The sequence below is a fragment of the Cervus elaphus genome, chromosome 30, assembly GCF_910594005.1.
Source record: "Cervus elaphus chromosome 30, mCerEla1.1, whole genome shotgun sequence".
Taxonomy (NCBI): Eukaryota; Metazoa; Chordata; class Mammalia; order Artiodactyla; family Cervidae; genus Cervus; species Cervus elaphus.
Window position 1 is genome coordinate 82,615,382 of NC_057844.1, and position 24,704 is coordinate 82,640,085.

General features: G+C 39.2%; 1 protein-coding gene across 2 annotated transcripts in view; it reads left to right on the forward strand.

The window, feature by feature from the left end:
• ABHD13 (abhydrolase domain containing 13) overlaps positions 1-16,852 on the forward strand; it is a 19,754-nt gene extending 2,902 nt beyond the window's left edge. For both annotated transcript variants that reach the window (XM_043891854.1, XM_043891855.1), the window contains exon 2: positions 11,907-16,852. In XM_043891854.1, the coding sequence (XP_043747789.1) occupies positions 11,927-12,940 (1,014 nt within the window). In that variant the 5' untranslated portion in view covers positions 11,907-11,926 and the 3' untranslated portion in view covers positions 12,941-16,852. The remainder of the gene's footprint in view (positions 1-11,906) is intronic.
• The last annotated feature ends 7,852 nt before the right edge of the window (positions 16,853-24,704 follow it).

Below are 24,704 nucleotides of genomic sequence, written 5' to 3' on the forward strand. Positions count from 1 at the left end.
CTGCAGACGCCCGTATCAGCAACGTGTATGGATATTTTTCTGCAAAATGCATCACGAGAGTTTACTGCCCAAGGCGTCACAACCGCCCCCCCCCCCCCAACACGTCTTATTATTCAACGGCTCTTTGAATTACCTTAGTTACCTTCACCCTGTAGTAGGGACTCAATGGAAAGACAGAAGGAAATGTGGGCTCTTAAGTGTCAGGCTCGCTTTTCGTGACATCTTACTGCTGGTGTCACTCGGCATGGATTAGTTAATTATTTTTCGTGGGCAGGCTTAGATTGCTCGCATGTCTTTTTTGCTAAAAGGTTAAGTTTTGTTCCAAATAAGAAGTAAATAAGATGTCACTGTTGACCGTCTAGTGTTCTTGTCCTGCTGACGACCTAGACCGCTCAACCCAGTCGTTGTTAATAGAGGCTTACTGGGTGTCCAGCTTTGCTCAATCTCCTGAAAATCTTTAGGCGGATTTCTGTAAGGTGATGTCACTGTCATCAAGGAATCCGCAGCCCGTGTAAAGCAGGTGAGTTAGGCTACACTAGGAAGTGCCACCGCGTGAGTTTGTGCAAACTGCAGGACGTGGCGTGGTTGGCAGTAGGGAGCAGAGGTCCAGGAAAGGCTTTCTGAAGGAACTGCCACCCGCGCTGGGTTTTGACAGAAAAAAAGAAGGCGTCGCCCTCTTTACTTCCTGTGTGCAAGGACTCAGGTATTCTCCAGCGAGTCCTGCCATTATTTAAAATCCAAGTCGAGCAGACCTGCTAGTTGTACTTTCTCCTGGTCTGCTCTCGTAGGTAAGTAGAATGCTTTAAATTCTGTCTCCTACAAGGAGCTGCGTTTATCAACGCACTGTTTTACATTTGATCTCAGCCGAGTTTTAATTAGGTGTTTGATCCCCTTTTTACCTACGAGGAGACATATATTTAGAGAGGGAAAATGGGTTGGCAAAAGCCACCTAGCTATTAACATACCGAGCTTGGAAACAGGCTCCTTCCCATCACACAGACACTGCCTGCCATTGATAGTTTCCTTTGGAATGAGGAAAGGAAGCCAGATTGTGAATATCTGAACATACGCATCTTGGCCTTCCTCCCATCTTCTCAGACACACCTCAGGCCTGGGTGAGAGCATTGACTCCCCACGCTGTCCTGGGTTAACAGTTTGACTTAAGTAGGATAGGGAAACCCTCCACCCTCATGTTTTGCCATGATCTTTCCTCTCTTGTCACTTAGCTCAGGGGAATCTATTTCTATTTCTCTGTTTTTTCTTTAATTTAGAACTCAGTTGTTACTCCCAGATTCTAAAATCTTTCTAATTCCTGTTTAGTCACCTCCAGAACGTTTGAGGTCCTTGTATACTCTTTTCAGAACAGACCTTTAAAAAAGGATTCTAGTTTTTTCTAATTAAGATTTTTCTTTCCCTCAAGTGATAGGCTGCATAATAAATTACTGCATTTTATGTTCCTGTTTCTTACAAGCCTTAACTCCTACAGCAGTACATGGTACTGGAATTGCGAAGCTGTAGCATTTTCAGGGCATGAGCTGTGTGTATTTATGGGTTAGCCTGGGAATCTTGCTTCTCCTGTAACATTGATTTTACAAGAAAATGAGTTCTAAGTTTCATCCATTTGGTTAATTGTATTTAGAACACTATCCCTTCACAAGTTGGAAACTTTCTGAATTACATTATCATTTTTTATTCTAACATCACTGTTTGCATTTTTAGCCTTGTGGATCTTTTTTCTTTTTTTAAATTTTCTTTCTTTGATATTTATACTCTAAGAACAAATTGTGATTGACTTCCATAGTGACAAGAATCTGTTTTTTTTTTGTTCTCTTAGAGTTGACTCTTATGTGCCAAGTCTTCTGTGTTTCAAGTGAAAGGGAAACCCAAAAATGCTACTGAGCTGCTGTCTGGTATAGTGTTCCAGATGTCTGCTCAAGCTGATTGAAATCCCAGTTTAAAATGCTGTCTGAACTCTTCAGTTGCTATCCAGCATATCCATAGGCAGTTATTGTTCATTTGTCCCATAGGACTATTAATACTCGCTCTTTCATTATTGATGACATGTGGGTAACCATTAGGGAAATAGATAATTCATTCTGCGGTGTCTCCAGCACGCTGATCGCAGCTATTTGTGTTTCCATCTCAGCTGTGCAGCTGGCATGGTTCCTTAACTCCCCAGTGCTTAGCAGAAAAGCAGATACACTAAGGCGGGAAGGCTGAATCTGCTGCTCTGTTACTTGAAACGTGACTGGAAGCTGTGAATTCCCCCAGAGGATACCATTCTCCCCTTGTGATGTAGGGGTCAGGAGTGACACGTGAATTTGCTTCCCACTTTTTAAGTGTTCCCTTGAACCTACGCGTGGTTTTGTCACTTGTTGGTATTTTTTTTTTTTAATGTATGAGCAGTTTTGTGGTTTTTTTAAACAAGATGTTCCTACAATAATCATGTGAGATGGACATAAAAGCCTTTAAAATAATAGTACACTTAGGACTTTTTAAAATGGTGTTTTTTAAAAAAATTGTATTTATTATTGGTTACTCTTCAGTCTGTTTTTGAGGAATTCCTATTTAATTCATATATAGGTAAAACATTTTTCATAGTTTTCATAAACCTTTTACTGTTGACAGAATCAGTAAATGAACATATACCGTGCAATTCGATATAAACTTTTGCAGTTTAAAAATAATGAGGATAATTAGCATATACTTTTTTTGTGAGACAGTTCCAACCTTCATTAAAATAAAATTTTATCTATGATTGAAAGAATAACATATTTGTCCAGTTTACTCTGCTGGGAAAGATTGAAGGCAGAAGGAGAAGAGGGCGGACGAGGATGAGATGGTTGGATAGCATCACCAGCTGAGTGGACATTAATTTGAACAAACTTCAGGAAATAGTGAAGGACAGGGAAGCCTGGCATGCAGCAGTCCGTGGGGTCGCAGAGTGGGACACAACTGAGCGACCGAACAGCAACAGATTATTGGGACAATCATAATTAAATGTATTCATTCCCATAGTTTGAGTTTTAGTTCTTAATGTAAGTTGTTAATCTGTAAGTTTTTAGATAAAATATTGCAGCATAAAAGACTGATATGAAGAGACTGCCAGCCTCACAGGGAAAGCAGTAATATTCTTCGGTGAGGAGGAGGTTGAGGGTCGTTGTTACTGTAGACTTGGAATTAATCTGGAAGGTGCTGTTTGCATCACTGACATTGCTTCTTATTGGAGAGAATAACCTGAGTTCCCTGCGCAAAACAAAGAAAAAACCCCGCAGAGTTCATGGAAGCTCATGATGGTCTTTGTGTACCAGCTTTTCTTCCCCTCCCATCAATTACAAATTCCTGAAACATAACGATGTTGATTATTCTGTGAAGATTGTTTAGCCAAAGTTATTTTCTACAGCTTTGACTGTGCATTGTTTAGAAATATTACCTTGATAGTGGTGGTCTGGGAAAGAGACTGAAAATGTTTGATGAGTAAAATATTTTACAAACCTCAGTTGAAATATAAAATCACAATGTCTCCACACATCTGTGGTTTCTGGAGTCCTGTATCTCTCAGTAACTTTTCAGGTACTCTTAAAAAGTCACATAACCAGGGCCTCCAAATTTCCACTGTACCAGTTAGTGAAAACAGTATTATTTATAATCCAGGGCCTACTTTCCAATTCCAGCCTTTAATTTTTCTCTATCACCTATACAGTAGAATTTGTGAGACCTTAGGTATTATTCAGGTAACTGCTTCCTTTTACAAATGTAGAAACTCAGAAAGTGATGTACAAGGATGCTTATTCAGAGTGGTTCCCCACGTTTAAATGTGGACGTGACTAGTCACCTGAGGTGTGCACGGCAGCAGTGACTGGGTCAAAGCCTCACTCAGGGCGATAGATGACCCAGGCTGAAAGGTCATCTCCCCATGTTTGTCGTCTGTCTTATGGCCATAATCCTTGGGAACCTGAAGGAATTATGTGTCTTTACTGAAGATATTTTCTCTACCAGCACCTAAAAAGGTTTAGAAACCGGTATGTATTATAATGCACAAAAGATTTAAATTAATGTAGTACCTCATTCTTAATTTAAAGGTGTTAAGTCTCTACAGAAAAAAGGCAATAAAATTAGGTAGCTAGGCAGTGTAGAACAGTGGTGCTCAACTTTTTTTTGTTTCAGAGCACCTTCACATTTTAAAAAATTATTGAGGACTCCAAAGAGTTTTCATATATGTAGACTATGTTGAAAGGTATTAATTGTGTTAGAAATTAAGAGTGGGAACTTATAAAATACATAATTTTACCACTTAAAAATAACAGTAAAAAAATCCATCGTATTTTAACATAATAACATTTTTATGCAAATAGCCATCTTTGCCAAAAAATTAGCAAGGAATATAGCGCTGTTTCACATTTTTGTAAATATCTTTAATGTCTGCTTAATAGAAGACAAGCATGTTATCATGTTTCTGCATTTATTGTCGTATGGTACGTTCTTTTAGGTGAAGTTTATGAAGAAAATCAGGCTCACACAGATTTATAATTGTAAAGGGGTTATTTTAATAGTCTTTTCAGATAATTGTGGATATACTCAACAGATGGTAGTTTCTTAAAGATCAGTTACATTGTGGAATCTGAAATCCATATCAAAGAACTTTTTGTCTCCGTTATGGTAAAATCCACTGGTTTATCTTTCAGTGATTTTTTTTTTTTTTTTACCTGTGCTTGATTTTTGTGACACCAGTCATTGGTCATTGAAAATATTAGTTTACTGTGCTGGGCAGATTCTTCCAAATATTCACACATTTAATATGTTGTCAAAAATCACATTTGTTAGTGTCCTTACCATCACAGTGCCATCAGAAAAGTCTCTTAAGTCAAGGAAGCTATTGGCACCTTCACTCATTTTCCAGAAAAAATGTCGGCCAAACACACAAGTCTGAATAACCACAGTTTGTCAGTTGTCTTTCTAGGTAAAAATGGTGTCACTGAAATAAAGCAGCTAGTTCATCCCACACCTCAAATGTATTCAGTACAGGCCGTAGGGTCCCAAAGATTCAGATGGAACTGCGCCCGCAGGCACACTCAGCATTGGCGCTTCACGTGCCCCCCTTGCTTGGTCACTCGTCACAAAGTGTTGAAACGTGGACTCACTGATGGAGATGTGATAGAGTACGATGGCGCCTGCGTTTTGCTGCCCCTGTCTTGAATCTTGCCAAGGCACCAGCCGTTTCACCCATCTGTGGTCTGGTACCACCAGTGCAAATGTCAAACAGTGAAACGGCAAATAGTGTTTCAGTCTACTTACACTGATCCTGTTGACATGAAACACCCTTTGAATGGACCTTGGGGACCCCAGGAGTCTGCAGCCACACTTTGAGAACTACGGGCATAGAAAGGTCTCAGGTTTCATCGGGACCTTGTAGTTCACCCAGTTCAACTGCTCTGCTTCACACTGCCCTTGCCAAGTATTTATTTAGGTTTTGTTTGGATGCTTCCAGTTCCTGTGAATAACTGTGCTAAATGAATAAAAATAAGAGACATAGACAGCTGCTTGATGAAAAGTAAGAGAAGTTCTTAACCCTGGAGTTGTGCTTTGTCCTGTTATTTTAAAAAATCGCATATTTATAAATTTTGAATCGTCTGCAGTGTCTGTGATTGAGATAGCAGATGGGTGCAGGTATTGGTGGCATTGCCTTTCATCTTTAAATCGGATGATAGCCTGCGCTGGAATCTGACAAGGCTGGGAAAGCAACCACGGGGCTGTTCTGTGGTCTAGGCTGGGCTTGAAAACACCCTTGAGAACTCATATAATATCATTGAGGGTGGGCACACACTTGTATTAATCTCTCTTTTTTAAGCCTCAGCTTATAGAACAGTTACTTAAATATTTCCCCTTAGGAATGGAACCGTTTGCCATCTTCCGAGTCCATGTGTGAGCACGTGACGGAGGTCAGGTGAGCGTGTCCGTCATCGCTCCCTCAGTTGACTGGACCCTCGGCTAACCATTAACCAGCGTGGTGGTTCTGACAGCTCCAGGCTATCCATTCTTTATATCTTTAGCCTTAAACTGCTTAATGTACTGATATTTAAAGATAGGAAGCATACGGAGCGGTCACAGTGAACCAAACTAGTTAATGTTGACCATAAAATTCTCACAGTGATCATCAGCAGATCCATATGTTTCATTCCTATGATCCAAGTATTAATAGAGTATAAAAAGATACTACTAATTGTTTCAAAACTGTTCTTTTTAAAAAGAAAACAATCATGATTAGATTTACTTTGACTATGCATAATAAAAAATTAATCATGTTTTTAATAGGTTATTTTTTGAGAAGTGTTCACTAATATCAATTGACATTTCTAACCACTTTATCTAAATAGAAAGCACAAAAATTACTTTTCTAAGATTGACATTTTTTATTTAGCTGTAAAACATTCTATAATAATGTGCTTATTTTTGATACTGTAACAGATTTAGTCTGCATATTATTTTATATTAAGCCCTAGAATCAGCTGTTTTTCAAAAAAACAACATTCGTTCGTATATCATGCTTTTTTGCTCATAATTTACAGAAACCATGGAAAACATTAGCTAAGGAGGATTTGTTTAGTTTGGGATAAGTTTGCGTTGCTTATGAAGCATCAGGTACTCGACAGACAGATAAATTGAGATTATGGATGAAGTAGACATGAAGAATTCATAATTCATAAACAGGTATGATGGAGGCATGAGAAAGAATGAAATCCCCGAGGGAAAGAAGGGTCAGTATACAAGTCCTTGGAAAACACCTGTGTTCAGGGGTGGGTCAGAGGGAGACACACGAGAATTTGATTCTGCTGGAAGCCGAGGAAGATTCAGGATTTAGTGCCACTTAGCAGTACACTGTTGCAGTGTGGATTGAGAAGACTCCATTGGATTCATTAGCAAGTGGGGTTTGCTTTTTATGAGATCCTCTGTAGCTCACTCTTTTTAATGAATTCTCTTAGTGGTTAAGCAGGTACTGGAATGGTTAAAGACACAGATGGACTTGAGAGTCATTTAATGTGTGATAACTTGGCAAAGGCATAATTGAGAAATGGGAATAAGTTAGATATTTACTTAAAATGTAGGACTTTCCTTGTAGCTCACTCGATAAAGAATCTGCCTGCCATGCAGGAGACCTGGGTTTGATCCCTGGGTCGGGAAGATTCCCCTGGAGAAGGAAATGGCAACCCTCTCCAGTATTCTTGCCTGGAAAATCCCATGGACAGGGAGCCTGGCGGGCTACAGTCCACGGGGTCGCAAGAGTCGGACACGACTTAGTGACTCCTCCACCACCAGCAGGCATAAGGTTAAAGCCATGGTGATGATGTAAAAGGAGCGTGGAAGGTGAGGGATGCTGGGGACCAAGCGTCTGTGCTCAGCAGGCCTGATGCCCTTTCCCTCTACGCAGCTTTTCTCATTAGTGTCAACTTTGGTTTCACTTCAGCTATGTTAAATTCGCCATTTCTCTGGATTGCTTATGGTTCTGAGATGTTATCAGCAAATGCATTGCAGCGTGCAAAAGAGCCTGGCAGAAAAATCCGTCTCTTCTGGAAACACCTTTCATAAAGTTTGCCTCCTAGGATGTACTTTTTAAGGGCTAACTAATTGCCTTGCTTATTCTGCACGACCAGCAGCAGTGGTCTTGGGTTCAGCTGCACATTCTCAAAAGACCCAGTAGACCATACCTGACACCGGCCTCCCACTGCCTTTTTGAAAGATGCAGATAGAAAACCCGGCCTGGCAGCACCAGGTCTATCATTCCAAGCGACAGCTCAGGCCGGTGGAAAGAGGACGCAGGGCTGGGAGCCGGCGGTGCTGGGAGCGAACTGCTTCATGCTCCACAGGAAACCGGGTCTTTTGTTGTGGGACACGGGCACAGTGTCCAGGACTCAGCAGAGAACGTGCCAGGCACACCCCTTACCCCACTCAGCCCAGACTTACCTCTGTAGTGACGTCAGGTCCACCACACAGAGTGTTCCTCGAAAATATTTCTGATCGCCTACCTGTAGGAGGTTCCCAGGGAAACAGTGCTTGAGGGTTAACCAGAGGTCATTATTTTTTCATGGAGAAGAGGTTTTGTTAACCCTTTATTCACACTAATTTTTTTGGCAAAACAAATGGGAAACTTATTGCTGGCTCTAGGATATGTGGACTGTTTTCAAGGGAAGTGTCCATTTTTTACTGACCGTCATAGCATCTGGGTTTATGCGAAGTTATTTTTACATCTCACCAGATGGCTCGAGTTACGGCTTGAGTAATTGTACTTTGTTGATAGTTTCATCAAATTTGTTAAGTAAGAAGTCCTTCCTGGATTGTTTGCTAGATCCAGTTCCTTTAAGAGCATGGAGGTATGGTACAGAATGGGGAGCAGAAGTCATTGGCAAATTGGGTTAGGAAAAATAAGGCAGTCCGTGAGCAGAGATCTCTTTAAAAAACCTGTATGTGCAGTATATTAAAGAGAAGACACACACAGTCTCTAGAACATTTTTTAGTAACCAGTCCTTAAAATTGACTTCCATTTGCTATTCCTCAAAGTGAATTGACTTTTATTGACTTGCACAGTGTAACAATCCATTGCAAGATTTCATTTGTGTATCACAAAGTCATTTAATGTAGGTGACTTTTCAGGAAAGCTTTGTGGAAAACTGCAAGGTTAATCCTATTATTCCTAAGCAGTAATGGACTGAAATATGCCACTTTTCTGATGTCCACTCTTAAGTATACATGTCCAGTGTTCAGAATGCAGTTACATGGACATTTTAAAAATTTTCATTCTACCGAAAAGAAAATTCAAACTGAAAATAAGTGATACACCCAAGATTACTTAACAAATACATGGTAGAGCAGACTTGAAGGTGGTGGGATTTTACCATGTTTTTTTCCTAATATGTCACAAAACAAATGATATTTGAGTTACACATCTCTCTGATACTTCTGTCATAAATGATTGGCTTGACTGTGAAAAATAAAAAAGTACCTTTTTTCACTAAAGAAATATCTTAAATGATATATTTTTCCCAAATGGTACAGTGCTCTAGTATATTTGTATGTTATATCCCAAACCTTATTAATCCTAATCATTATACAAACATTCTTTTGTTTTGATGTATAAAGTAAATGCCAATCTATTTCCAAATTTTCCTAATACAAATCCTAGGTACAAATGAAAGTCGTTCTGTTACACTTACATAAATAAAGATTAAATTAAGTGAGTGTTAGCATTAGATGCAAGGGAAAGTGGTCAGCTGTGTTTCTGAGACCTGCCCCTACCGTGGAGGTTGCAGAGTAGCCCTGCCTGGTGTACTGGTGGGGGGTAGTGGTCCCAGACCGTGAGCCGCGCTGCTGGCTGACCTGGACAGTTAATGCAGGGCCCGGCTTGTTGAGTGCAGTGTGGCCCCTTCCAGCCGGGCTCTCCCCCAGGCCTGACCCCTGACACTCAGGCACTGCTGCTGTGTCTTTTAGGCTTGGATTTTTGTCTTCACCTCCCACACCTGCTTCTCTGGCCTAGCATCGAGCTTACTGTAATAAAACTTGCCACAGCTGGGTGGCAGTGTTGATTTCAGAGAAACTTCAGAAAAATGCTAAGCTGTTGGTTTGTGTTCAGAGTCTTTTGAACAAAAAACTCAAATTTGAAAATCCATGTTTAGTGAAATAGTTAACTGTTTTTGGTGAGATAATGATGGAAAATTAAATTTATTAAATCATCTAACTCGTCTTTATAGCCAGCATAATTTAACTTGATCTTCAGTATTTGATGAACTAAAATTCATCATAAAAATGCTACATGTAAAAATTTATGGCATACAGTAAAGTTTTAAAAATAAGTCATTAACAATTATTTATTAAATTTAAGACTAACTTATTTATTGATAGTTTTGTTAGTAAAAGAGAATTTTTTTAATGGTACTTAAGTAGATGACAACGAAAAATTGTAGCATCTCACCTCTTTTGCCTTTTTAAGACAGTATGCCTAAACTTTATTTGATTATAAAAGCATTGACTTCTGAAAGCTTTTCTTTTGTATTTTCTTTACATCAGTTATATTTTTCAGCAAAGTTTTAAAAGATTTTTCCTCCAGTGAGTAATTTTCTTCACTTACCTCTGGTTCTCAGATAGAATTTCTGTATCTTTTTTTCACACCTGTCCCCAAGTGTTCACAGCCTTATCAGTATACCGTGGCAGTCTTTGTTGACTCATTGGTATGAAATTGCCGTAAGGGCTGTGTAGCACGTTGCGCAATGCTAGCAGTCCAAAGTTTCTTTTAAGTCAGTTGTGAAACACAAATTATTAGACTCTTTCTCAAAAATAATACAGTATTGGAAGGGGCTTCCCAGGTGGTGCTAGTGGTAAAGAATCTGCCTGCCAGTGCAGGAGATGCAAGGGACAAGGGTTCTGTCCTTGGGTTGAGAAGATCCCCTGGAGAAGGAAATGGCAACCCACTCCAGGATTCCTGCCTGGAAGATTTCATAGACAGAAGAGCCTGGTGGGCTACGGTCCATGGGGCCTGAAAGAGTCGGACACGAGTGAGCGACTGAGCCAAATTTTAAATTATTTTTTAAATTTAGCTAGGCAAACCTCCAAATGGGGCGGGGGGATACTTTTTTTTTTTTATCCTAGTTTAATTATAATTTTTTTGTATAATGTGGAAAATTGAAAATAAAATATATTGGATTGATCTTGACAGATTAGACTCTGTTAACTCCCTCTTTAATAAAACTTGCCCTCAACCTACTTAGCTCAATAAAGATGTAGGATACAAAATCAATGTACAAAAATATGTTGTGTTTCTGTATGCTAATAATGACCTATCAGAGAAATTAAGACAATCTCATGTACGGTTTCATCGAGAAGAATAAAGTAGGTAGGCAGAACACTCCTTGACATAAATTGCGACCATGTTTTTTGGATCTGTCTTCACGAGTCATGGAAACAAAAGCAAAAAATAAGTAAATGGGGCCTAATTAAAAGATTTTGCACAGCAAAGGAAACCATAAACAAAATGAAAAGACAGCTTATGGACTGGGAAACAATATTCACAAACCATGAGACCAAGGGCTTATTTTCCAAAATAGACAAATAGCTTATACAGCGCAATATCAGAGACACAGCAAAACACCACAACCCAATCAAAAAATGGGCAGAAGACCTAAATAGACATTTCTCCAAGGAAGACATGCACATGGCCAGCGGCACGTGAAAAGATGCTCAGCGTCTACTAATTAGAGAAATACACACCAGAGCTGCAGTGAGGTACCACCTCAGACGTTCTCACTGGAAGGAAAGGATGTTGTACCTGCCTATGTTGATGGCTGTTAACTAGACTTACGGTGGTGGTCATCATACAGCATGTCCAGTAGACCTGAACCTAATGTTACGTGTCAGCTTCACCTCCAGTTAAAAGCCTGCCCTCACCCTCCTCGGCTGACCAGTGGGTGCACCAGGAGCCTTGGCGGCGTGCTTCTTGGCCTGCGGGCTCTTCTGCCTGCAAAGCTGGGACATGGTCAGTCCATGTAGGCTCCTGAGCCTCTGTTCCCTTCTGGAAAACATTGGGAACGTGGCATCAGTTTATTTTTCTGTTAAATCAAGGAAAATACATGGATGAAAGTATTTCTTAATGCATTTTTTAAAAAAGACCTGCATTTTTTTTCTTTTTAGAAAATGAATAAATTTGATGCATATTTGTCTTTCGTCAACACAGCAGTGGAGGGTGAAAGCAGAGCTTGGGAACCGAGGGGACCAAGAGAGTTAGAACAGTCGGTTTTGTGGATGGACTGATGTAGGTTTCCAAGGATTCTCCTAGTGGCGGAATTTGTTAAGCATGGATCTGACTTTTAAGCTAATAGATACACGTCGCCTCACTAACTCTCTCTCTCTCTTTCTCGCTCTAGGACACTTGCCGAGAGCCACAATGGAAAAGTCCTGGATGCTGTGGAACTTTGTTGAAAGATGGCTGGTAGCTTTGGCTTCCTGGTCTTGGGCTCTCTGCCGCATTTCGCTTTTATCTTTAATAGTGACCTTTCATCTGTATGGAGGCATTGTCTTACTTCTGTTAATATTCATATCAATAGCAGGTATTCTGTATAAATTCCAGGATGTATTGCTTTACTTCCCAGAACAGCCATCTTCTTCGCGCCTTTATGTTCCCATGCCCACTGGTATTCCACATGAAAACATTTTCATCAGAACCAAAGATGGAGTGCGTCTGAATCTTATTTTGATAAGATACACTGGAGACAGCTCACCCTATTCCCCAACTATAATTTATTTTCACGGGAATGCAGGCAACATAGGCCACAGGTTGCCGAATGCCTTGCTTATGTTGGTGAACCTCAAGGTTAATCTGCTGCTGGTCGACTATCGAGGCTACGGAAAAAGTGAAGGAGAAGCAAGTGAAGAAGGACTCTACCTTGATTCTGAGGCTGTGCTGGACTATGTGATGACCAGACCCGACCTTGACAAAACAAAAATTTTCCTTTTTGGCCGTTCCTTGGGAGGAGCAGTAGCTATTCATTTGGCTTCAGAGAATTCACATAGGATTTCAGCCATTATGGTTGAGAACACATTTTTAAGCATACCGCATATGGCCAGCACTTTATTTTCATTCTTTCCAATGCGTTACCTTCCTTTATGGTGCTACAAAAATAAGTTCTTGTCCTACAGAAAAATCTCTCAGTGCAGAATGCCTTCTCTCTTCATCTCCGGACTCTCCGACCAGTTAATCCCACCAGTAATGATGAAGCAGCTCTATGAGCTGTCCCCGTCTCGGACTAAGAGATTAGCCATTTTTCCCGATGGGACGCATAACGATACGTGGCAGTGTCAGGGGTACTTTACGGCCCTCGAACAGTTCATCAGAGACGTGATGAAGAGTCCTTCTCCTGAAGAGATGGCCAAAGCGTCATCCAACGTGACAATTATATGATGCTTTTCCTTTTCATTAATGCACTGTATTTTAATTTGTGCAGAATGATAAAAAAAATACTCCTTTCTAGAAGTGTGTTATGTCTGTACTTGTCTGAAGAGTGACATTAAACTTTGAAAGGACTTCAGTACTCCTTTAAAATGATCCAAATAGTTTTTTACATTTGAAAAACTATAATTATTGGGATTATTTCATACATTTTCATCAACCTTTTCAGTGTGGTTGCGTATCCATATCTTTAGTTTAATATGCTATTATAGCATATTCAAAAGTTTCTTGTTGCTCAAGATGTACGTGTAATCCGTGTGACACTTAGATTAATGACTAAGTGTGGAAGGAGACATGTAAACGAGAAACCTTTGGGTATTATTCATTTAGTAAATATTGGGACAATCATGGTAGGCAAACTTCATTCTGTAATTGCATTTTTCACCTTAAAAATTGAAATGCATGGTGGTATTTTATTCTTTGACTTATGCAATGCACTGTTTTTAATGTAAATAGTACTGATCATATACCAGTGTATATGGTAACCTGGGTTACATCTATTTTTATGTAAACTCTATTTTGTTTTTAGCCAGAAATGAAATTGAGGCCTGTGTGCAGGTCACCGTTGACTTTTGCTCTGCTGAATCCTGAGATCCAGCCTTTTCTTCAAAATAAATGGGACCCCCTTTTCCAGTGTAAATGTACCATGTTTTGTTCGGTACAGTCTGGATCATGGCATGTAAAAACAGAAATTGAGACTTTTACTGCAGCTTTGATGTGCATATTTGAACTTTTTAACATTTGTATGAATAATTTTGGTGGCAAAAAGAATTTTAGCTTCTGTCAGTTTTGTAAGTCTACAGCTGAGCCACTGATAGTGGTCATAACGAAGGTCAGAACCTGTTTAAGAATCAATTAGAAAGTCTTATTACATTACTGTACATACTGTTTTACAAAAATTCCTACATTTGCCTTTTTAAATCCAAATATCTAGGTGGATCTATCCCACTGAAGCCAAAGTAACATTTATTGGACTTTCTGAAAATAGAAGTGACAAAAACAAAATTAAATGAAAATTATATTCTTCAGCCTAATGTTTCAATTATAAAATAGAGGAGCTGCATCAAAAGACAGCTTTAGGAAGTCTTATTTATTCATTTTCTACATGTGAGAATGTGTGAGTGAAAGAACTCTAGAGCTTTTTATCACAGAACCTATTACTACATTTAACCATTAAATGGCCGTAAGTGAGAAGTAGTATTTAGACATATAGAAGAGTAAGAAAAATCTTACTTAAAAAAAGAGCCCCTTAAACTTAAAAGATTTACCTGAAAAAACAAGCAGTCCTCAAGAATTAGGTAATTGAGATGTGTACATTATTACGTCAGCTCTAACGTATGCTGTTTTGATTATTTTAGCTGTATTTATTGGCTTTGTGCAAGCAGTTCAGGCAGAGAAAGAATGGGTCAGTAATCTTGACCTCAGTCAAAAACTCTTTCCGTGAAGACAGGGCTAGAGACACTTGCCAAATCACATTCTTGTCTCTCACTTTCTGTCAGTGTTTAGGGAAAAATAAAATACAGCAAGTGTGATTTCTCAAGGATAATGTTTTCTATAAATTGTAAAAAGTCATGCTTTAAAAAAAAAATTGGAAATGCATATCATGGAAGGTGTATTTTGTATGTATAAATTCACGACAATTAAAGGCTGCTTTCATCCTGTCAATCATTGCTGTGTAGAATGACTATCCCAGATAGTAATACATTAAAAAGAAAGAAGACACGAAAATGTAATGTATCTAGACATGAGCTTACCCAGACTTGTGTCATTTTTTAGCGTTTACAAAGTGCATTATGTTTTCTTGTGATCATTTAGTACACTGTGGAGCAATTTATCAACTTTAGTTATAAATACTATACTGATGAAGCATAAAAAGCTTTTTCTTCATCAGTGTTTAATGCTGCTGTTTTTCTTAGTACTTCAGGTTTATTTGTTTGTTTGTTTGTTTTAGCAACCTCCCCACCCCCTTTTTTTGCACCAGGACTTCAGAAGTTGCATGTATCCCATTCCTATCTTCATTTTTCTCTTTGGGTTGAGGAGCCTTTCTGCAGCAAAGGGGAGAGGTTGTGCTAGGGCTGTAGTATTTGAATCTTTCCTAGCTTCTTCTGTATTTGAGACTATTTCCTTAGATGGGAAACAGGTAGAAGACAAACTCCTGTTATCAGGGGTTCATGAAGCCCATGGCATCATTTTTTTTTTTTTTTTTTTTAACATCTAATTTTGTGGCTAAAGCAACTGGTCAATAAAACATGAATTCATGAGTCACACCTTCATTTTGGACTCATCTCTTAGCGGGTATAGGCTTGTGTCCATCCTGTTTATTAATTTCTGTCTCATTTATGCAAGAGCAGCTGTAGGAGTTTTTAACTGTAATTTGGAAATCCTAGAGTGATTTTTAAAATGGAAGAATGAAATTCATTGAGATCAAAATCCATTATTTTAAAAGGGATTATTGTAAGTAAAATGGCAAAGAGTATCCTAAAGAAAGAAACTGCAAAATACAGGAGGAAATCATTCCTAACAGATAAAAGAATACTGACAAGATAGAAACAACTGGAAAGGTAAATGTGACATATTGTCCCTAAGGTTAGATCTAGGATGGCATTAGCTGCTGAGGTCGGTGAAAAGGAAGCAGAACATGTGAATGCAAGGCGTTTCTAATAGAGAAGGCAGCTGGAGCACTTGTTAACTGTATCTACCCTATGTTTTTGCAAATACTTTGTAAAACTGGTATTTTCATTAAAATGGTATTCTGAATTTTGCTATGGGGCAGCTTAAGTTTATTTTTTTCGTGACTAGACAGTTGATGATAACGTGTGTTCCACCTTTGTGTCACCAGATTAATGATACTGTAACACTTGCTGAGGGTTCATGCCACCCAATGCTTTCATACTCATTTCTTACGAGTAGTTTACAACGTTTGGCTTGAGATGGGTCTGGGCTTGTTTGGTGGACTTAATGAAGGCCATATTCAATTTTATATAAACTATCATGCAAGCCTGGCCAAAGTGTAGTTTTTGATTGAGTCCCTTCCTTGAGGTTAGGAGTAAATATGGTAAGTCTTAAAAAGGGATGTCACGGACATCCCTTTTTAAATTAGGTCGTGATTGAGAGAGACCCCAAACCTCCACTCACCTTCCCCGTCTCTGTTTTTCTTAATATGTTTGACTGCAGTTACAGAGAAAGAAACGTGAAGAGTACTTTTGGATTATCCGCTTAAATTTATTTTCATATCACTCAGGTAAAGTTGTGAATGACAGAGCACAGACATCTATTTTTTAAATCAGAGTAGAAAATAAAAAGTACTTCTGTTAACTTATATTGCCATATATGCACATCATCTTAGCTAATCAGAAATAGTGTATTCATTTGTGTGGCGAAATAAATGCATTCATTCTAATAGTAGTCAACACATTTTTGCCAGATGGCGCAAATATACCTCCATTTATATTTTGTTTCTCAAAAATGTAGTTTAACAATAGGACTGTGTATAAGAGACACTTTTATGAGAAGTGTCATATATACATATGTAACAGGGATGAGTGTATGTTGAACAGTTTCTGTCAGTACACCGTATGCTGAAAATTCAAGTTGTTTTCAACCTATTCAAATACATTCAGGATAAAATAAGTTAATCCAGTTTCAGAATGTAAATCATATTTTGTTATTTGCCATATTTTCTTTGAAGCCGTAATAAAATTTTATAACTCAGATTTGAATGTTTTAGTGCATTATGTGGTAATCATGGCAAGCAAACATTTACATTTGTTTTTTTACAATAAATTTCTTTTAAAATATACTTTCTATTTTTCTGTACTGACATATGCAATAAATTGATACATTAAAAGTTTGATTAATGTCTTAAGATAGTTTGTTTTTGGTCTTTTCTATTAACCTAAATTATATGAAAGGACATTAATGCTTCCTCAGTGGTCAAATAAACTACTGAATTTGTACTGAAATTAATGAATTTTTATTGGTGTGAATAGAAAGTAGAAGTTAGGTCTACTTTCTGTTCCCTCATATTATTCTCCTACATGCATTTCATTTAGGCTAATATTAAATAATTTCCTATGTGTGAACTGCCAGTGAATGAGACCCAAAGCATTTGATTAGTTATGTTAATCTAGGAATGAATGGATTTTAAGTGTTCTTAGTTAATGTTGCCTTGAGAGTTCATAAAGTGCCTTTTCGTGAAATTCTGCTTTTCTTGTCATTAGTGTTGAGTTAATGATTTGGGATTGATTATAAAGATGCCCCAGCAGTCACTCGACTTCTAGGGGTCTGTAGCTTGCTTTCCCTAACCAGAGATCTGTTTGCTTAGATCATGTCAGAACCAGCGAGATGACAGGAAAGTGGCCCCCTGCAAGCAGAGGTGAAGATGTCACCTGGAAGATACCGTTGTTGCCCGGGTCGATCTGGGGCAAAGTAGGATCCCTAGTGTGCCTCCTTGTGGGATCACCAACCTGGATTCCCGGTGGAGCAGTTTTCAGATCTCTAGTTCTGAACTTTCAAAGGCTAATTTTTTCTACATTCCTGTATCACTCTCCAACTCTTGCTTTACACCCTAAAGATGGTGAGTAGTTGGGTCTGGTTAGAGAATGTAACTCCTGTCTTATCAAGGGGAGTGAGTGATAGTTGCTCAGTCATGCCCGACTCTGCAACCCCATGGACTGCAGTACGCCAGGCTCTGTCCATGGGGTTCTCCAGGCAAGAACGCTGGAGTGGGTTGCCATGCCCTCCTCCAGGGGATTTTCCCAACCCAGGGATCAAACCCACCTCTCATTGTCTCTTTGGCAGTCAGGTTCTTTACCAGTAATGCCACCTGGGAAGTCCATATATATGTGTGTCTGTGTGAATATATGTGTGTATATATATATACATACCCATGCTCCAAACATCATGAAGCATGATTTTCTAATTCTTTCCAAAGATGCTTGAAGTTCCCCTGCATCCCTTCATTAGAATCCTTTTCTACCTGATTAGCTGGAGATGGTTTATGTTGTTTTCGTCTAAGAGACACCTGAGGGGTAGAACATCCAAAAGAAGATGCTGAAAAGGCCTCTTGGTTTGGGGAAGGAGCTCTGGGCTAAAGATGGGGTCTGAGTCACCATCAGAGACACTGCAAGAACAGGTGGTGGACAGCGGTGTGACTGTACTTCATGCACCTAACTGCTCATCCAAAAATGGAGAAAATGGTCAGTCTTGTGTTATGTGTATTTGTCCACAGTTTTAAAAACAGGAAAGGGTGAATGAGAATGTTTAGGGCAAGAGTCTAAAAGGAAAGGAGAATGTAGGACCTCACCTGAGGAGCAGGAGACGGAGAGAAGTCAGAGGAGACAGAGAATGAGATGTTTTATTCAGCTCTGAGCTGTCGATGGCCCTGTGTGCCTGCTAAGTCACTTCAGTCGTGTCTGACTCTTTGCAACCCTATGGACTGTGTCCCACCCGTCTCCATGAGATTCTCCAGGCAAGAACGCTGGAGTGGGTTGCCATTTCCCCGTCCAGGGGATCGTCCCGACTCAGGGATCAGACCCAAGTCTCCTGCATTGGCAGGTGGGTTCCTCACCTCTAGCGCCACTGGGAGTAGCTGGCGCTTTGTTATTTGGAACAAGGTTTGTAGCCTTGTTCACGGTCTGAATGAATGAGTTTACTCCTCAACTGGGGCGCTCCTGAGCTTGCTGAGTGTCAGTCGCAGATGTAATTACACATGGGTGGTAAAATTTGGCATAAAGTATCACGGTGAACAAGACTAGCAAACTGAGGTCATAGCTTCGGATGGCTCCTTTTATCAAAGAGCAGAGTCCACGGGAATCGGACGGCGAGAGGGGGACACAACCAGTATCACTGACCACACGTCGTCAGAAGCAAGGTGCTGGCAGGATGGTGAACGGCTACATCTCAGGGACCAGACTCTACATAACTGTTCAACAACAAGTTCTGTTTTATCACTTTTTAACCCAGTTTTCACATTGAGATGTCTGTCCTAAAAATATAATTAGATGAGAGCCTGTGTAGAACTATACTGTAATGTGACTTTTTTACTTTGGTGGTAGCCAAAACAATGAAACAACGAAAGAGCTTGACACTCCATCAGTGGGAAATAATAAATTATCAAAGGAATTAAAATCTGTAAGTTTGATCTGGAAAAATGCCCGTGATTTATTTTACTGAAGAAAAGCTATTGCAGCGCAATGTGAGCAGTATTAGTCCATTAGAAATCATATACATAAATAGAATAATATGTAGGTGGGTGTGTATATATATATATGAATAAAGAGGTGTTGGTATAAAATCTGTTTATGCCATCTGACTATATAATATACACAGTATATACATTAACCTGTTGATATTAATTACAGATCAGGGAACGACTGCTGTCAGGGAAGAAGGAAGGAAGAGATCATTAGTAGGTACAGAACTCAACATTGTTTGACTTTTAATGAACATGAAGTGTGTTCACAAAGTATAAGTGAAATAATTCTTAATAAAAAGAAAACTTGGACAAAAATGTGGGTTTTCTTGTACTTAATATTGAAAAGATAATGGAGAATTTTTTGGTGTATGATTGCTTTAATAATTTTCCCCTCCCCTAGTTCACAGAAGTAGTCTTTTTTTAGTGATACGTCTGGTATTACAAGTCAGAGCATTGTGAGAATTCCCTGGTGGTCCAGTGATTAGGACACTGCAGTTTCACTGTTGAAGGTGGGGGTTCAGTCCCTGGTCTGGGAACCGTTAATAAGATCCCACAAGCCCCAGGGCACAGCCAAATAATTTTTAAAATAAAATGGCTAGTTTTAAAAGTCAGGATGTTGTGGATCAGCTTGTAAATTACCTCAAATAAAGAAATGTTATTTAAAACATTTCAGTTGTAAATTGACAACAATCATTATATACACGAGTGGGTTACCATTTCCTTCTTCAGGAGATCTTCCCGACCCAGGGATTGAACCTGGGTCTCCCGCATTGTAGGCAGACGCTTTACCGTCTGAGCCACCGTTGAAGTCCTATTATATATGCACATATATTTTTATGTATAAAGTAGTCCGTATATCCGCCATCCATGTGTATCTGTTGATCTATCGATCAATCATCTCAATCTGTCCATTTATGTCAACCACTACTTCCTAGGGATACAGTAGCATTAGATACACAATGTTCTCCATCATACATTTGCAACCTAATATGTTTACGGGTATTTTAAAAATATAAGAGAAGTATTTTCATAATGTTGAAATTTGAAGATCTAAACTTAATTGGAAAACTCAAGAGCGTATAGTGAACTTCAGATTTCAGGTCCCTTTAACAAATGAAGTTTATTTGTTAGATCATCAGCTGTAGCAAATATGCTTAGACCTGTGAATATCTGGATTCTCTACACGTTAGAGGCAGAAGTCTCTGAGCCCTGCCTCCTCCACCTGGCACCCGGACATGTTACATGAGAACGAGGAGGAGAAGGAGGAGGGGAGGAGGAACACAAAGACAGCCTGGACCTGCGATCAGCATTGGAAGTGGGGGGTGGGGGTGGGGGCATCTTGTGGGGCTGAGCCCTCCACCTGCGGAATCTGACATAACCCCAGACAGACGTATCAGAATTGAGATATACAGCTGATAGCCATTTCAGTATCCAATTCTGATATCCATTTCAATATCAGAATTGAAATGGACAGCCAGCTGGTTTCGCAGAGAATTACTGATGGGGGAAGATTCCTGCACATCTCTTGTCAGAAGAGTTGACAGTATAAGCGTGGTGTGAGACTAAAAAGATACACAGAAAGATTTTCTGAGTGCCGCCCGGGGCTTTGTCCCCTCACACTGCCGCCTGCTGGAGCCTGAGAGGTTGTGTACAACGCCCCCAAGTATTCCTCTCCTTGTTGCAAATCCATGGCACACAGGAGTTTCCCAAAATGGAATACCTGTCCTTATCTGGGATGGGGTGAGAACTGTAAGTTCAAAAGCCAACCATATTAAAGAGAAACTGAAAAGTGACTTCAAAAGGGTAAGGTCAATACCAACTGCTATATATAAAATAGATAAACAATAAGGACCTACTGTATGGCATGGGGAACTATATTCAATATCCTGTAATAAAGACCATAGCATAGTCTAGTGAAAAGAATATGTTTACATATATACCTGAATCATTTTGCTGTACATAAGAAACTAATACAACATTGTAAATCGACTATAGTTCAATTTTTTTAAAAAGGGTAAGGTGGTAACTTTTATGTTACATGTATTTCAATGCAACTTTTAGGTAAAAAATGTAGTATATATATATGTGTATATACACATGTAGTGGAATAATACTTGCCCATGAAAAAGGAGGGGTCTTACCATTTGTGAGAACATGGATGGACCGTGACAGTATTATGCCAAGTGAAATAAATCATACTGAGAAAGACGAATGCTGTATGATTTCATTTGCATGTGGTGGCAGATATAAAACAGACAAAATAATACTCACAGAGAACAGACTGGTGGTTATCAGAGGGGAAGGAAAGGGTTTGTAGGGGTGAATGAAATGGGGGAAGGATCCATCGTACAGGATAAATGGTAACTGTGGTGATCACTTTGTAGTGTTCACAAAGATGGAATTAAATGTTGTATACCTGAAACTAATGTAATGTCGTATGCCAGTTTTTTTATACCTCAATTTTAAAAAGTCTCAAAAAATGTCTACAGGTAATGGTTTAAGATCGGTGTTCTAAAAGGCTGAGGGATTTTAATAGTCACCAGCAGAGCACGGTTTATTTTATCTGACTTATTGTCCTTGGTTGATTGGGCTTCCCTGGTGGCTCAGATGGTGAAGAATCCGCCTGCAGTGCTGGAGACCTGGGTTCGATCCTGGGCTGGGAAGACCCCCTGGAGGCGGGCATGACAACTCACTCCAGTGTTCTTGCCTGGAGAACCGCGCGGACAGAGGAGCCTGGTGGGCTACAGGCCATGGGGTCGCACAGAGTCAGACGCAACGGAACAGCTAAGCACAGCAGAGCCTTGGTTAATTATTGCTAGTACTGCTGGTTGATCGGTGATCAGGATCGCTTCTCTTGACTGTCGAAATAACTGACATGGTCTGGATTGTGTTTCATTTTTGGAACTATTAGAAAATTATTATTCAGTTTAAAGTATGTAAACAGCTGTAGCTGTGAGATAATTGATTATGCTTTTGGTTAAAATTCTGGAAATCACCTTCTTTTTTTTTATACTAGTGGTAGAACAAAGAAGCTTACATTTAAAAGGAATAGACAAAAAATCAGCATATTCATTTCAAGTGTAGTACATTCAGATATAATTAACAATAAATGCCATTTATGAATTCTGACATACTAAACACATTTTATGACTCTCCACGGTTATTTAGTACAGCTTTTTAAAATTTTCCTATAAAATTGTATTTCTGTTGAGCAATCAGACTTGGTAATAAAACAGTTTGAGATTCAGAGAGTGTTTATATTTTGAGTAGCAGGAAAGCAGAAGAGAAGTTGCAGATTTCCAATAGAGGACTAAACATAATGGAATTTAATTTTTCTTGAGGCTTTATATATATGCAATTTTCTAATGTTTTCCCCTCTTATGGATAGATTCTCAGCAGTAAGATTGTTGAGTTTAAGTGTCTGTTTTCACTGTTACTAGATATTGCCAGATCAGTTTCCAAAAAAATTTTATTAATTTACACTTTTGAAAGAGTACCCTTTACTCACATTCTAACCAGCAATACATGTGTTGATGTTCAGTCGCTAAGTTGTGTCTGACTCTCCGCGACCCCATGGACTGCAACACCTCAGGCTTCCCTGTCCTTCACTATCTCCTGGAGTTTTGCTCATAATTTACAATTAATCATCAATGTTTATTATCGTTTCTAGTTTTCATTTCCTGGATTATTTTGCCTGATTTTGTTCCTTCTCCAGTTTCTATAGATGAGCATTTGATTCCTTTGAATATCGTGTGTTTTGGCCATAGCTTAGTTTTCAGTGCTATAGTTTTACTAATGAACGTTGCCTTTACTGTTTTAGTATTTAAGTAGTTTTCCTTCCATTTTCTGGGTGGTTTCTAACTTCAGTTTTGCATACCTCTTTGCATCAGAGTTTACCTGTGAATGTGTCTTTACATTTTCAAGGAAACAACACATTGATTGGCTGTTTGTAATGCTTTCTGTTTCTATTAACTACAACCAAGGAGTGTGATGTTTCAGTTATCTGTTGCTAAGCAATGACCCATGCTAACTTAGTGGCTTACAGAAGTGACAATGTGTCGCTTTTGTGATTCTGTGGGCTTCCCATGGGGATTCTTCTGCCGGCCACATCCTAGTTCTCTCTTGTGGACGCAGGTCCCTGCAGCCAGGCTGGGCCAGAAGGTTCGAGATGGCCTCACTCACACATTTGGCAGCAGGTGCTGGCTCTTGGCTGTGACGCTCCACGTGTCATCCTATCCCCCAGTAAGGTCAGACTGACATTCTTACATGGTGCTCTCGGGAACGTAGTCCAAGAGAGTGGAAACTGGAACTCGGTCATGTCTGCCATATCCTACTGGTAAAAGCAGCTCACAGAGTCAGCTCAGATTCAGGAGCAAGAAAACAGAGAACCTTTTCATAGGACACAGAGTCTTGTTGCAAATGGGCTTCCTCTAGAAGGTCTGATCTCGCAACCTTGCAAACTCTCACAGCAGCCTGTAAACCACTCCTTTTTTGAGTTGTTCATGTTGACTAAACTTTGTGTCCCTTGTACATCTGGGGGAAAAGAATCTCTTTTCTTAGACATGAGTAACTATCTTCCTCTTTTTTGAATATCCTTGTACTAAATCATGTAATAAATAACATAACTTCAGTAATTGTAAAACTAAAACCAAAGGAGAAACAAAGGGAAATACACAGAAAAAAGGATTAGTTGTCAGAGTTGATCTCCATTAGTCTGTGACAGACCATTTTAAAAATAAGGATATTGAAGACTTAAATAATAGAATGAATAAGGTTGTGCCTTATTTTCAAGTGCCTGTGACTGCAAGGAGATCCAACCAGTCCATCCTAAAGGAGATCAGTCCTGGGTGTTCATTGGAAGGACTGATGTCGAAGCTGAAACTCCAATACTTTGGCCATCTGATGCGAAGAGCTGACTCATTTGAAAAGACCCTGAAGCTGGGAAAGATTGAGGGCAGGAGGAGAAAGGGATGACGGAGGATGAGATGGTTGGATGGCATCACCGACTCAATGGACATGAGTTTCAGTAAACTCCAGGAGTTGGTAATGGACAGGGAGGCCTGGCGTTCTGTGGTTCATGGGGTTGCAAAGAGTTGGATACGACTGAGCGACTGAACTGAACTGTGTTATATTCAGACAAATGACAGTATTATTAATCCACAAAGAAACTAATTAAATTTTATAAATGGAAATAGTAAAAGAAAATTATAATGCTTTGAGTAGAAATTAGTAATACAATGGAAAAAAATGCTTGAAAACTTAAAAAGAATATGTCATAAAATGACTTTTGAGTCCAAGTAGTTGAAATCAAATTGTAGGATTTTCTTTAAAATATTTATGATAAAGCATTGCTTGTCAAATAGGATTAAATTCACTAAGCAATACTTATAAGAAATTTAATAGCCTGTATATTGAGATCAAGTAAGAAAGGAAATGAATGCTTCAGTGTTCAACTGAAGTCAGAGCAAAGAACAGCAAAATAAACTTAAGTAGAATGAGGCAACTCATAAAGATAATAAG